Source organism: Oppia nitens, unplaced genomic scaffold (assembly GCF_028296485.1).
Source record: "Oppia nitens isolate AA-2021 unplaced genomic scaffold, nextdenovo-longstitch-racon4-pilon3 scaffold7_pilon_pilon_pilon, whole genome shotgun sequence".
Lineage (NCBI taxonomy): Eukaryota > Metazoa > Arthropoda > Arachnida > Sarcoptiformes > Oppiidae > Oppia > Oppia nitens.
In genome coordinates this window covers 3283723-3299303 of record NW_026533251.1, presented here as the reverse complement: position 1 = coordinate 3299303, position 15581 = coordinate 3283723, and the positions used below count along the sequence as shown (strand labels likewise).

At 18.8% G+C, this 15581-nt stretch overlaps 1 protein-coding gene across 1 annotated transcript in view; it reads right to left on the bottom strand.

Moving 5' to 3' along the window:
• LOC128963661 (glucose dehydrogenase [FAD, quinone]-like) overlaps positions 1–6990 on the bottom strand; it is a 31653-nt gene extending 24663 nt beyond the window's left edge. Inside the window, exons 1-2 of the mRNA XM_054310175.1 lie at positions 6652–6990; positions 1735–1924 (exon numbers count right to left, since the gene is read on the bottom strand). Of these exons, the coding sequence (XP_054166150.1) occupies positions 1735–1924; positions 6652–6990 (529 nt within the window). The remainder of the gene's footprint in view (positions 1–1734; positions 1925–6651) is intronic.
• Positions 6991–15581: the final 8591 nt, after the last annotated feature.

Here is a 15581-nt window from a genome sequence, read left to right as displayed (position 1 = left end):
ATATTCAATATAATTACATAACATTTTTTGAAACAATTGACGACCAATACTATAGACGACCCGTTAGTTGGAAACGATTATCGATTGTTATTGTATTGAAACTGACTATAATTTTAACATTAATTAGACTCATAATTAGTGGCACTACTGATGATCCCTATCTATTGGCACTGGTATGTGATGTAACACATTTGTTGGGCAATGGATATCTAATATCATACATAATGATAATATTATTTTGTTTTATATTAACAATATCTACAAACTGGTTATATCAGGACTTTAATGTAAACTATCAGAAATTTTGGTCAATAATCTATTCAATGAAATATAATCGACTAAAATATCCAATAGTTGGCAAAAATTACAGATTATTTTTAATATTTTTCAAACTATTAAACGATTATATGATTAATATATTTATTTATACATTTGATTCATATATAATACTATTACATCTAATAGCATCCATATATGCCTATTATTATCAATTAGTAGTAAACATATCATCATTGATATCATTGATTGTATGGAATATTCTAACCATTATATGTATAATACATTCATCTACTATACTATTCTATGAAATGATTTTAAGCTATCTATCAATTAGTTATTTAGTAATAAAATTTAGGGAAATTTCCCATAAATTTCCTTTAGCTAACAAATTAGTTAACAGTAGACAACTACTAATTGATTTAATTGCTGAACACCAGTATATTACACGATTGACTGAAACGGTTAATCATTATCTATGTTTTACTGTATCAATGATTATTTATCTATATTTTTCAGTAATTGTATTGATTTTCTATAGTAATAGTCGACACAACACTGAATTAAATCAATGGTTACGACTATTTCTATATGTAATCGCTTTCAGCCAATTGATTGTATTTGCTATAAACTCATCGATTATCATATGGTTGTACCGATTAGCTCATCGGCCACTGCCAGTCATGTACTCCCTATTGAATCGTTGGCCAAACCCAAGTATGTCGTCACCGATGGATAGACTACGTGTTCAGGCATTCATTGAACGACTAACTGATTCAACGATTACTATCTATTGTTATGAATTATTTCCGATTACTAGTCTAGCATTATATGAAGTTATCATATATTTAGCAAATATGTATTTACTGTTTATTAACAYATTTGGTTAAAATTGACTGATTATTGTAATACTATATTGTTATTTAAATATAATACAGTACTATATATATATATATATATATATATATAAATTTACTATACATATGTATATATATATTTTACTTGTTAATATGTACTGTATATTCATGATACTGTTTATATCAATAAATTAATAATATTTATTATAATATAATAGAAATAGAAATTTTAAATTATATTTTATAGATTTTTTTTATAAATTGTTTTTAATTTCAAATATTATTAACCAGGTTCATTTTAAAAAATTAAATTAATTACCATAACAACAACAGTGATTTTTTATATTAATTTATACATCAAATTGTGTTAATTATTTAATTTTTAAAAATAAATATTATGACTATAAGTAGTTTTATACTTGTGATGATAAATCATAGATATTATTTTGGGCACAGGTAGGTTATTGGCATATAAAGTACATATAGATTTTTATCAATGACTATTTTATTTGCTTAATTTGCTTTTAATAATGTTTTGATTTTATATTGTTTTCAAACCGCGCGCCAAACAAATTAATTAATTAATTATAAAAAAACTAACCGTTTTTCATGAGATGCGGATCGGTTTGGTCCTCGGATTTGATAAAATAGGGCATAACTTCCGGCCAACTCCACCCGTGGGCACCCGATTTGGCCCATTGGTCATAATCACGTTTGTTGCCACGGGTATAGATGTTGGCGTTTAGTACACTAGACCCGCCCAATACCCGTCCTCTGGGCCATAGGCTTCTCTATATTTACAAAAAATAAATAAAAATAAATTATTAATATATTTAATTTTTAAAAATAAAAAATAATTGTAATTTAATGTACAGTAAATTAATTGTAATTTTATAATAATATATTTTTTTGAATTATTAATAACTAATTAACTAAATATAAAATTATAATTGAAAATATATTTATGTATTATAAACTTACTAATTATTATTAAAACTAATTTTTTTAATTAAAAAATTATTAATAGTTATAATTATTATTATAATTAATAGCTATTATTATTATTGTTATAACTAGTTATAAATAAAACACACAAACAAATAGCACAATTAAATCATTAAAAAATCACAATTAATTTATTAAAAAAAATTAAATGTCTATTAGTTAGTGGGAGTTAATATAGAGTTGCACTTATAGCTACAAAATACATTATATTGAGCACAAGTATGTATAAAAAGTCAATGAAATTTAGTTAGGGTTACAAACTTATATTTTTTTTTATTTTAATAAATTATAATAACAATTTCAAACCTTGGTTATATTTATTATAAATATATAATACATTACAGTTTATAAATATTAGAAATTATAATTATTAATTATACAATTAACACAATATGGTTAACCAAATTAAATACTAAACTAAATTTTTAAGATAATATATTAGTATTAATATTATAACCATAATTAAAATAATAATAACTTAATTATATATATAAATTGTTTAATAGTATTTTCTTTTAGTTAATAAACTTTAATAATAATAATTAAGAAAAATAAGTAATAATAATAATACAAATAATATTTTTTATTTTATTGATTGTAACCCAATTAGAGACAGAAAAAATATTATATGATATATTAATAATTAATAAACAAAATAATTTTTTTTATTAAAAATAAAATATTATAATTTATAAATTATAAGTTCAATAGTTTTTTAAATTCAATGTCAATACACTAATTATATACAATTGTATAAAATTATTGATTAAATAAATATTAATAGTTTTTTTTAATTTTAAATATATATATATATATATTCATATTGTTGTTGTTGTTATTGAATATTTAAAAAAAATATTTAGCATATATTTAGCTACTATATTATTGAATAGTTTTTTGTATTTATTTGTTTTTTTGTATTTATTAATAGATTTATTTTTACTTAAATACATTTAAATAAATAATCAATAAATTTTTTTTTGAAAAATATGTTAATTTAAAAAATGTAATTGAAAAAATATATTGATTATTATTATTATTATTATTATTATACTGTAGCTAAATAAACTAGAAATTGTTATTTTTACATAAAATATAAATAAATAAAATGTTTATATAAATGCATAATAATAAAAAAAATTACTTATTTCAATAAGTGTCCTAATTATAAATTTAAATAAATATTTTGATTTTATTATAAATATTTAAATAAATATTTTATTTTATTAAAAAAATACTTATTTCAATAAACATATACTGAATACACTATATATTGAAATTAAGTATTTTTAATAAATAAAAAATATCAAAGTTTTAATAATTGTTTTTTTTCCTAAAAAACTTGACTTAATTTAATTTAATATAGATACTATATATCAAATCTACATGCATATAAAAACATATATAAATTATATACATATATTTATAGCTTTTTAAAAATAAATGTGTTAAACAAATTTATAAATAATAATTATAATTATAATAAATTGTTGACCGTTTGATAATCTTTTTTTTGTTGAATTTACCTATTGTTTAACTAATATATATTATATATATATATATTATTTATCTTTATAATTGATGTATAACTTAATAATAATAATAATTATGATTATCAATTGATAAACAAATATTTTCAAGAGTGCCCACATAGTGTACTAATTTTTTTTATGCATACTAAACATATATTATTTATTATTATTATTATTATTATTATATTAATATATTATTAAATTAGTGCAAACTTTAATTTTAACGGTTAATCAAATAACAATAGCATAGGAAAAAAAATCTTAAGATAAATAATTAAACTTATTTTTATAATACCAAAAAAATATAATACAAATAATATACTGTATAATTGCACCCAAAAATTATTAAAAAAAAAACATTAATACAATCACACATCAAACTGATTTTGATAACTGTAACTGATTTTAATCATTAACTTAAAAAATATGTGTGTATTATATTTAAAATACATATAAATAACAAAAAAAATATTTAAAAATAAATTTCTAAAAATACTTTATTTGAATTATTAAAATAAAAATTTAATCCTATTTTTTTCTGATACAGTTTTTTATTTTAATAATATATCAACAAAAAAATTAATTATTATTAAAAAACAATTTTTATGTTTTGTTTCACTTACTATAATAATAATTAAATGAGAATTTGTATAAATTATTTTTTTATAAATAAAACATTTGACAACTAATATGATTTTAATTAATTATTTTTAAAAATTTATTTGCATATTATTAATATTGTATTATTACTATAATAATTATATATCTATTATGTCAATTTTCTAAATATATTATATATAAATTTTGACAATTAATTAGTAAATTGCGTGCAAATATCATAAATAACTTTATTTTATTGATTTAAATTCATGATATAATAGCGCAACAACAAAAAAATAATATTTTTGCATAAATTGTATTAATTATGTGAAATAATTATGTAAAGAGATTTGCATATAAAATGTATAATAGTTTACAATATAAATAAATTATAGTATTATTTAATTATATCATTTCATATATCTATATATTATATACGATTTTAATGATTGTGCGATAATATTGTAAATAAATAATTATAATTTATGACAAAAAAGTATATTTATTATTATTATTATATTATACTTAAAAAATAAATGTTGCTATAAATAAATAAATTTCAAATCTAATACTACAAATAAATTTATGAGTTTTATTATTTGTATTAATTGTTTGTATTTTAAACTATTATATTATACATTACTTAATTTTTAAAAAAATTACCAAAATATATACATCTATTATCAAAAAAAACTTAATAACATATTTTGTCCTAATAATATATATTAAAAATATTAATTTTTTTGTATACATGACTTATAGTTAAATATTTATTATTTTTATAAATAATATTTTAAACTAAAATATTATTATTATTTATTTTTGTAATATATAAAAACGAGTTAAATAAATTAAAAATGTTTTTATCTTATAATAAATACATGTAATATACATTTTTTTATGTGATATCTAATATCAAAACAAATAAAAACAAAAATAAAAACATTAAACATTATATATAAAAAAATATTACTTTAGATAAATCATATAAAACGATGTCATGAATTTTGTCTTATATTTTTTATTTTTTTATTTTTTAAACTTAATAATAGTTTTATGCAAAAATATTTTCAAGATATACGATATTATATTACAGTTATTATAATATAATTTATTATAATTATGTAAAAAAAATTTTGACACTCATATAACATGCATATAAACAGTGAAAATCTACAAATTAGTTTATGACAATCATATTTATAATAAATTTTTTTTATAGATTTAAATATATACTGTTATGTGAAAAATACTACACAAAATATTATATTATAATAATATGTTATATACGGTAATATCATTGAAAATTTCTATAAAAATAGATATTACAATACATTGTACATATAATTTTTTTATCAATTGTTACCATTGTATTGTATATTATAGTACTTGTAAGATAATAATAATAATTTATAATAAGACATATAATTTAGTAGACTATGTCCACCGGCATGAGTGGGTGAGTGTGTGTGTGTGTATGTATGTGTATGTATGTGTGTATGTATGTGTGTATGTATGTGTGTATTATGTATCTATTATGTGTGTATATATGTGTGTATGTATGTGTGTGTGTCTGTATGTATGTATGTATGTATGTATGTATGTATGTATGTATGTATGTATGTATGTATGTATGTATGTATGTATGTATGTATGTATGTATGTGAGTGTGTGGGTATGTAATGATATGAACAGTGGGTCTCTTATTATTTATAATATATATATATATATATACTGTTTTATGAGTTAACTAAATGCATGGCTAAGCTATTAAATAATCCAATGGTTATCCATTAGTGGTCATTGAAATTGAGAGCTATTTTTGTTTAGACATTAAAATTAATATATATATTAAACTACTGTATTGTTATCTCATATATATTACTTTAAATGAAATAATTTATTACTTTATAAAAATATAACTCCCTTTTGTTTGTGACAAAAATAATTATATAATTATATATTTTATCTTAAAACTAAAATCTTGAAATAAATTTACTTTTAATTATAATTATTTTATTAGATTAAATTAAATAATACATTTAAAAAAATATTGTTTATATAATAAATATTATATATATTTTAAGTACATTGATATAATCAAAAATTTTTTGAAAAAAATAAATAAAATGTAATTATTATTATTATTATTATTATTATTATTATTACATAAAAAAATAAATTAATTTCAAATTAATTTCTAAAAAAATATACAGTATATTATAGAATACTATTAAATTTATTTCTAAATTATTATTATATTTATTTTTTAATATATAAATAGATTTTTTTATTAGTAATTTAATTATTTATATAAGTTATATAACTAATTATATATATATATTATAGTCATATATATATATTGTTAGAAAAAAACATACCTTTTCCTTATGTCCAAAACAAGCGGCCTCTTGAGGTTCGGTACGATATGACCAGTCCATGGGTGTCTGCTGTAGGCTCTGGTAGGCAATRGGTATATCACTGATTAGATTTTCACTGCCGCCAGCCTCCAGCAACAGTACCCTAACCGTTGGATCTTCGGACAGTCGACTGGCCAGTACCGAACCGGCACTGCCAGCACCGACAACAATATAATCGTAGTCCCGGTCCCACGAGTCCCGTTGGACGGGCATTATATTGTCGGCCCGTTTCATAACAAACAGTGTCATCAGCGGCAACATTGCCGGCATTGACAGCGCAACCATCGATGCAATACCCATATTGTGTATATATATATATATACCAGTGTTTAATATATCACTTTTAAAAACAGGGATAAAATTATATATATATATATATATCAATCACTTAATCCCAATATCCAAATGGCTTAACACAAAACAAAACAAAAAAATAATTTAATCCAATGGTTAGTATAATAGATGGTAAGCACCGGTAGGTTGTTGTTGATGTTAAATGACATTAAGTTTTACATTATGTAATAGTTGTTTAAAAATGTTTGTTTGTTTGTTTGACTATCTATTATATCTATCTATTTGTTTGTGTTTGTTGTGTTATAATAATCACATATTTGTTACCATAAATTATTTAATTATTATTATTATTATTATTATTTTGGTAAACACTTTACAACAAGTAATAATTAAATTGTTAGAAAATTTTTTTTTAATAATAATAATAAACTTTATAATTAGTTGTTTAAAGTAGTAATAGTTGTCATTAATTGTTATACAAATATATACACACAAAAAATCCGGTAGTTTTTAATAATAATTATAATAATAATAATATTAATAATATATTTAAGTAAACGCTGTTTTAAAACACACACACAAAACAAACAAAAAATTATTACAATAATTGTTGTAAATATCTATCAAATAATTAAATAAACTAAATAAACAAACAAAACACTGATTATGTGATTATTATTATTATTATATAATATAAAGTTTAATAACAATTGTTACACACAAGTACTGAATATATATATATATTATTTATTATAACTTTTTTTGTTGAAAATAATTTTTTATATAAAATAAAAGTTTTGTCACAATTTATTTATTTAAAAAAAAACTTTAATAAATCTTTTATGTTTGAGTTAACAAATTATTTGAGTTTCACTAATATTTATTAATATTTTATTTAAATCATTATTTTTAATGGACAATAAATTTTTAAAAATTTATTTATTAAACTAAAAAAACAGTCACCGATATAATAATAATAATTATAATAATAATAAAAACACGTTTTTTTTATTTAAAATAAAAAAAATAAATGACTCGCGATATCGTCAATACATATAATATTTTTTAGAGTCGATCGCACATTTGGGAGCACAGGTACCTAATACCTGTCCATCAAAACTAACTATAAGACCAGTTGTTTGTTAAGGGAGCTATTGTTGTATTACTTGAGGGTACGAAAAATAAAACTTTTTTTAGGCACAGTTATGTCTCTTAGTTATCTATTAATGATGTAGTAGTAGTCGTAGTGTTGATGGCCATATGTGCCACAGTTTTTATATACAGTCAACTAACTAATCATCAAACATATACATGGGGCTCAGGTATATACACACTGTATGTACAGTATATCTATCATAAATTGAGTGTACAGTTACACTAAATACAACTACATTACTACTACTAAAATGTTGAACTTGACCGGACCCACACTGGAAAAAATAGTTGTTTTTTAGAGAGAGAGAGAGAGAGAGAGAGAGAGAGAGCACACCTCATACTACTACTAACATACCTGTGCTCATGAGATGCTAAATGTATGTATATATATATATATATGTGTGTGTGTGTGTGTGTGTGTGTGTGTGTGTGTGTTTGTATGTGTGTGTATGTATGTATGTATGTGTGTGTGTATATATGTATGTATGTTTGTATATATGGAAGTGTGTATATGTATGTGTGTGTGTTTGTATGTAAGTGTATATATGTGTTCGTACAGTATGTATGTGTAAGTGTATGTGTGTTTGTATGTATGTGTGTGTGTGTTTGTATGTAAGTGTATATATATGTGTGTGTACAGTATGTATGTGTAAGTGTATGTGTGTTTGTATGTAAGTGTGTGTGTGTGTATGCATGTAAGTTTGTATGTGTGTTTGTATGTAAGTGTGTGTGTGTGTATGCATGTAAGTTTGTATGTGTGTGTGTGTGTGTGTGTGTGTGTGTATTACTTAAATAAGTCGGTTAATTGTATATACAGTATATATATATGTTATATAACACATAAACTGTATATATATAAGTCCTGTCATATACATATATATTTTTTGTGAAGGCATTCAATTGAGTGTTTAATTTTATTTTTCAAAAAATTTTACTGTAAGTCAGATAAAATAAAACCAGTCCTCTCTTTTAGGGTACAGTTATATTATATATATATATATATATATTATATAATATTATATAATAGTATATAACCAAAATTGATTGAGAAATATTTAGTATAATTTCTTATTGATAATATATATATATATATATATTATTGGTTCACTAAAAACTATTTTGTTAAGTAAAATATATATATATATATATATATATATATATATATATATACTGTATATATATATATATATATTGATTTAGACCTGTTTATAGCATAGTTATAAAAATATATACATAAATTATATTAGTGTATATAATACTGTATATACAGTATATTTAGAGCACATGTAGTATGTATTTGCAATTTTTTATGCATATCCCAGTTGTCATCAAATTTATTACATTACAAAAAACATATATATTATATATAAATATATTATATTGTTGTAAATATATTAACACATAAATAAATAATAAAATAAAACTTTGTGTGTGTGTGTCTTCAAAAAATTGTTTTCAAGTGTTTATTATTTTTTTCAATAAAATTTATTTTTTAGTATATTATCATATATTATATTATACAGTATATTATACAGTATAATAAACATAGTAAACAATAACAACAACAAAATTTAACATTTTAAACTTTTATATGATAATATACAAATATGAAACCTAAAAAATTATTATTTATATTCAAACAATAAAAATAATACATTTTCTTCTGTATAGTATGTATGATATGCATGTAGTGTACAATAAATTAATTAAAACTTTATTATTAGTATTATTATAAAACTTGAATTAACTTAAAAAACAGTTTTTATTTTGTGTAATAATAATAATAAATTATAAATATATAATAAAACAGTTTTTTGTTGTTTATATAAGTAAATTACATGCAGACAAATACAATGGAGTTTTTATTTTCAAAAATGTTTTTAATTGTTTATAATATTTAATAAAGAAAAATAAAAGAAATATTATTATGTATTATATACGCTGTTTTTATTGTATATAATGTATACAATGTATGCTTTATTTTAGGCATAAAATATCTAATATATATATACTACAGTATAATACAGTATAAATTTATATACGGTATATAAAAAAAAGTTATAAATTATAACAATAAAAGACTAGTTTTACTATAATATTATATATATATATAAAAAACTGAATTATTTAAATAATAATTGTTTAGCTTTTTTTCTCTCTCTTTCCTCTAGTTTTGTAATATATTCAGTGAATTATTGTATTATTATTATAATAATAATAATAAATATATAGTTTTTATATCTCTAAGGCGTTGACATTACAGTATTTTTTTCGGAAACTTTATATAAATTATATATATATATATATAAACTTTATTTACTGTATTTTTGTATATAGTTTACTGTAAACTACAGTATCATATGATATCATAAATTATTAACAAAAAAACAGTTTTTTTTATAAATAACTCATTATATTACTGATTGAATGTTTGTATATATATATATATATATATATATATGTATATATGTATGTATGTATGCGTGTGTGTATGTATTATATGTGTGTAAGTTAACAATTTAAAAAACTATATATTAAACTATGTAATTGATATCAATTTAAATGTCAAATTATGGGCTAAAATACTATATATTATTAACTGTATATTTGTTTTTTTTATTAAAAGTTTTAATAAATTTTCACAATTTTTTTCCATAAAAATCCCATTTAATAGAGAGATAGACTCAAAAAACAGTTTGATTCCGGTTTTTAGTGTTTTTTATTTATTTACTATAATTATACAGTAATTTACAGTATATACTGGTATATACCTGTAATTATTTATTTATTTTGTTTGTTTTTTCACTTTAAAAAAAATAATTTTCCGTTTAAAAGCTATTTATTGCATGTATGAGTAAAATGTAAATTATTTTTTTGAAACACATGAAAAATATATATTAAATTTTTTATTTAATAATTTGATTAACAGTTTAGATAATATTATAATATAGCGGCACTTATATGTACTGTAGATAATTGTTTTTTAAAAACTTTTTTTTTTTATTGAAATAACTTTATTGAAAAATTATCATAAAAATCTATTAGTATAGTCACCCAAATTTATTTATTATTATTATTATTATTGTTAATATAATTTTTAATTCAATCATCCATTACATCATATTATTATTATAAAATACATATAATAAAATTATTTTATTATTATTATCATACATTAGATGCTATATTTGTAAATTAAATGGTATTTTTTATTTTATTTTATATCATATATTGTTTGATAAACTAAACTAAATTTATTTATAATTTTTTTACATTATATTACTATAGTATTATATCATAGATTTTACACACAAAAAAAATATAAATAAAATTTTATACACGGTTTTGATTGTTAAAGTTAATTAAAAAATTTTGTAATTATAATTGCATTGTATGTATAAAAAAAATATGTTATAATAATTATTATCTTATTTTTTTATTAAATATATTTGTATTAGTAAATTACAAAAATCATAGTAATATAAGTCATGGAAAAAATCTTAATAATCATCTTAAATAAAATGTGTTAATAATAATAAAATAATATATTATTTAAGCAAAACTAAAATAATATTGTTTATATATTATATAATAATTTTAAAAATAACTAATTTGTTAAACAATTGGTGCCAAACAAATGGATAAACTATTTATTTATATTTATCTACATTTTTGTGGTATTTATTTTTTATTTAAAACTTGAATTATATATATGATATATAATTGCCATTTTAGTAAAAAAATATATATAACTTATCATTAAATCAGATAATCTTTATAATAATATACATAATCTTTATAATAATATACATAATCTATATAATAATAATATAATAGATAAACAAAAATAAAAATTAATTTCATATTTCACTTAAAAATAATATAATATTTTCGACACTAATATAACACACAAAAAAGGGTCAACAAGTGTAACACAAAAATAGTTTAGTTTATATTTTTTTTATAGAAAAATATACTTAAAATACTTATAAAAAATAATAATTTCTAAAAATATATATTAATATAAACACTTAATGTCTAATCTATCAAAAAATAATAAATAATTAAATAAATAGAAATTATTTTTTATTAAAAAAATTTTATAATCAGATATACATTATTTGAATACAGATATTAACTAATAATAATAATATTTTTTTTAAATAAAAAGTTATATACCGTTACTTTTTTTTATTTGATGCATAACTAACTGTCCTCCCATTTAATATAATTTTTTTTAAATGATATAAACTATTTACAGCAAAAAAATAGTTTTTAAATAATCTATAATCTTTTACTAATTTTATGGGCAATTATTAATAATATATATAATAAGCACTTATTTTTGTTGTAAAATATTTATATATCTAATAAATGGGTTAATTTAATAATATGCTATATTATTATTATTATTATTGTTAATATTATTATAATAATCATAATATTTATATACATTTTTTTCAAAAGCGATGACTAGTCCTAATACTAGTATATGTGTGGCTCATACCTACAAAAAAAATTAAGATCAATCAATGTGTGTGTGTTTGGGGGTCAGTCATGTTTAAAATAAATTTATATTATATGTAATTCAATAACTAAATGAATCCAATCACTCATAAAAATAAACAAATTTTGTTTTAACCTCAAAATAGCATAATATTTAATATACAATAATATACTAGTATTTATATAAATTATAAAAAAATAATATATTTTTTTCTAATGTGTTAAATTTAATTTGATTTGATTAACACTAATTACAAGTGTATAATAATAATAATAATAATAAAAATATGAGAATAAAATAACAAATTTTTTATACACCAAAAAATAAGTGATGAGACTTTTTTGATGATTGATTATCCATTGAATTATTATATTTATAATAATAAAATAATAATAATAATTGTTTATACATTTTTTTATCATAAAGTTATTTACAGTACAATCAACAACAAAAAAAACCCAATTGTGTTAATTGGAAACACTATATAAAATAATTATGATTTTTATATATATAGAAAAAGTTGATATAAAAATTATTTTTTTATATATGAAAAGTTAAAATATAAATTATTAAATCTATTTTTATTATTTTTTTGGTGTCAATAAGTGATAAAATAAAATGCCCACAAAAAAAACTGTTATTTAGTTAGTTATAGATTAACTATATAATTGTTATATCTATAAGTAATATCATATATATATATATATATATAGTTATTATCCAATATTATTTATTATAATTATTTTTATTACTCTAAATACCAGTGCACTCATTAATTAACAAAATTATATATTAATCTCAATTTAAATAACTGAAACTTAAATATAGTTTTTTTTACTTCAACAACAAAAAAGGGAGTAATTATGTTAATAATTGTTAATGACTTTCAATAATAGGGTGTCAGTCATATACAGTCTATTCCCAAACTTCAAACAAAAAAAACTTCATTTATTATATTATATATATAATTGTGATATTTTTAAAAAAAAGATAGATATCTAAAAATATACCACTTATTTGTGGGAAGCCATGAAAAAAAATCAATGGGTAATGTTGTTTAATAATACTAAATAAAAAAAAACTCAATCACTTATAAAAAATAGTGTATTTTTTATATATAATATAATATAAGTTTTATAAATAAGTTTTATTCATTAATTATTTTACATATAGTCTATATATTTTTAGTGTATATATATTGTATATATTTATAAACTTTTCCCACAAAATAATAACTGATTAGAAACTAATTTTAAATACAAAAAAAAATTCACTTTCGGCTAAAAAAAACTTTTGGAGTATTAAACAAAAATTATTTTCAAAAACTATTATTAAGTAATTAATAATAATATTTATTGAATTGTACTATTAATAGTATAAATTATTTTTGTTTTCTCAAATAAAAACACTTAATATTTTTTTTATTATCTAAAATAATATTTATTATTTAAAAATTTTGTATTTTTAAATAAATTTAGCTTTAAATTTGTAAATTATTTTAAATATATATATATTTTATTTTTTACTAATAAAAATCATATGATGCTATTTGTAACCAATTAAAATAAATGGTTAAACACAAAAAATAATTTATTTTATTTTTTTAAATTTTATTTAAGATAACAAAAAAAATAAGATATAATTTGTTCACTCATTTGATACAAATTTTTTATATATATATTTAAGGAAAGTCATAATAAATTAACATAACTGTGCTCTGAATGAGGATAGTAAATAAGTTAGTGAGTGAGTGAGTTAGTTAGTTAGTTCAGTCAACTTTTATATATATATTATTTTAGCATTAATTTTACTGTATTTTTTTTTTGGTTGTCTTTTTTTATATTATATCAAATGTGATGGTTATACTGTATGCTATACACGTATGACATCCCCAACAACAACAACTACTACTACAACAACAAAAGTATAGCAATTGGATGTCAAAGTCATTAATACAGTTTTACTTAAAAGTATAGACACACACACGCACTCACACACATACATACACACATACATATACACACATACATACACACATACATATACACACATACATACACACATACATATACACACATACATACACACATACATATACACACATACATACACTCATACATATACACACATACATACACATATACATATATACACATACATACACACACACACACACACACACACACACTGCATATATATAAATATATATATATATATACAAGTGTTTTAAGGTTTGGTTAGATATTTTTGTGTCCAATTTCTATGAGCTTTACTTATATATATTATTGTGAGTTATATACATACATATATTACAGTATCTAATCTGACTGTCATTATTATTAACTAACAAATAAAAAATATATATATAAATAGATACATATATTAACTGATTATTATTTACTCCACATATGCAAAAAAAATTAAGATCATATTTAACACATATAAAGAAATTTATTCATAAATTATTCATTGAGTTTTTTTTAAAAAAATAGATATTTATATATTTGCATATATTTTGTTTTTTTAGTATGCATTTTGTACTCTTAACAAAATATATGGATAATAATAATAATAATAATAATACAACTACTATACTATTACAAAGTGATATATTGTTTTTTTGTTGTTAAATAGCATAGTATAATCATATATATATATATAGTATAGTCACTAGTGTGTATGTATGTATGTATGTATTTATGTATGTGTGTGTGTGTGTGTGTGTGTGTATGTATGTATGTGTGTGTCTGTGTGTATATGTATATATATATATGTCTATGTATTGACAATACAATGATTTGTATTGTTTTAAACAAACAAACAATAAAAATAAAGTATATATATATATATATTTGAATGACATTATGTATGAAAACTTTTTCAAAACCTATAAATATATACTGTTTTATATATATATATATATATATATTGTATT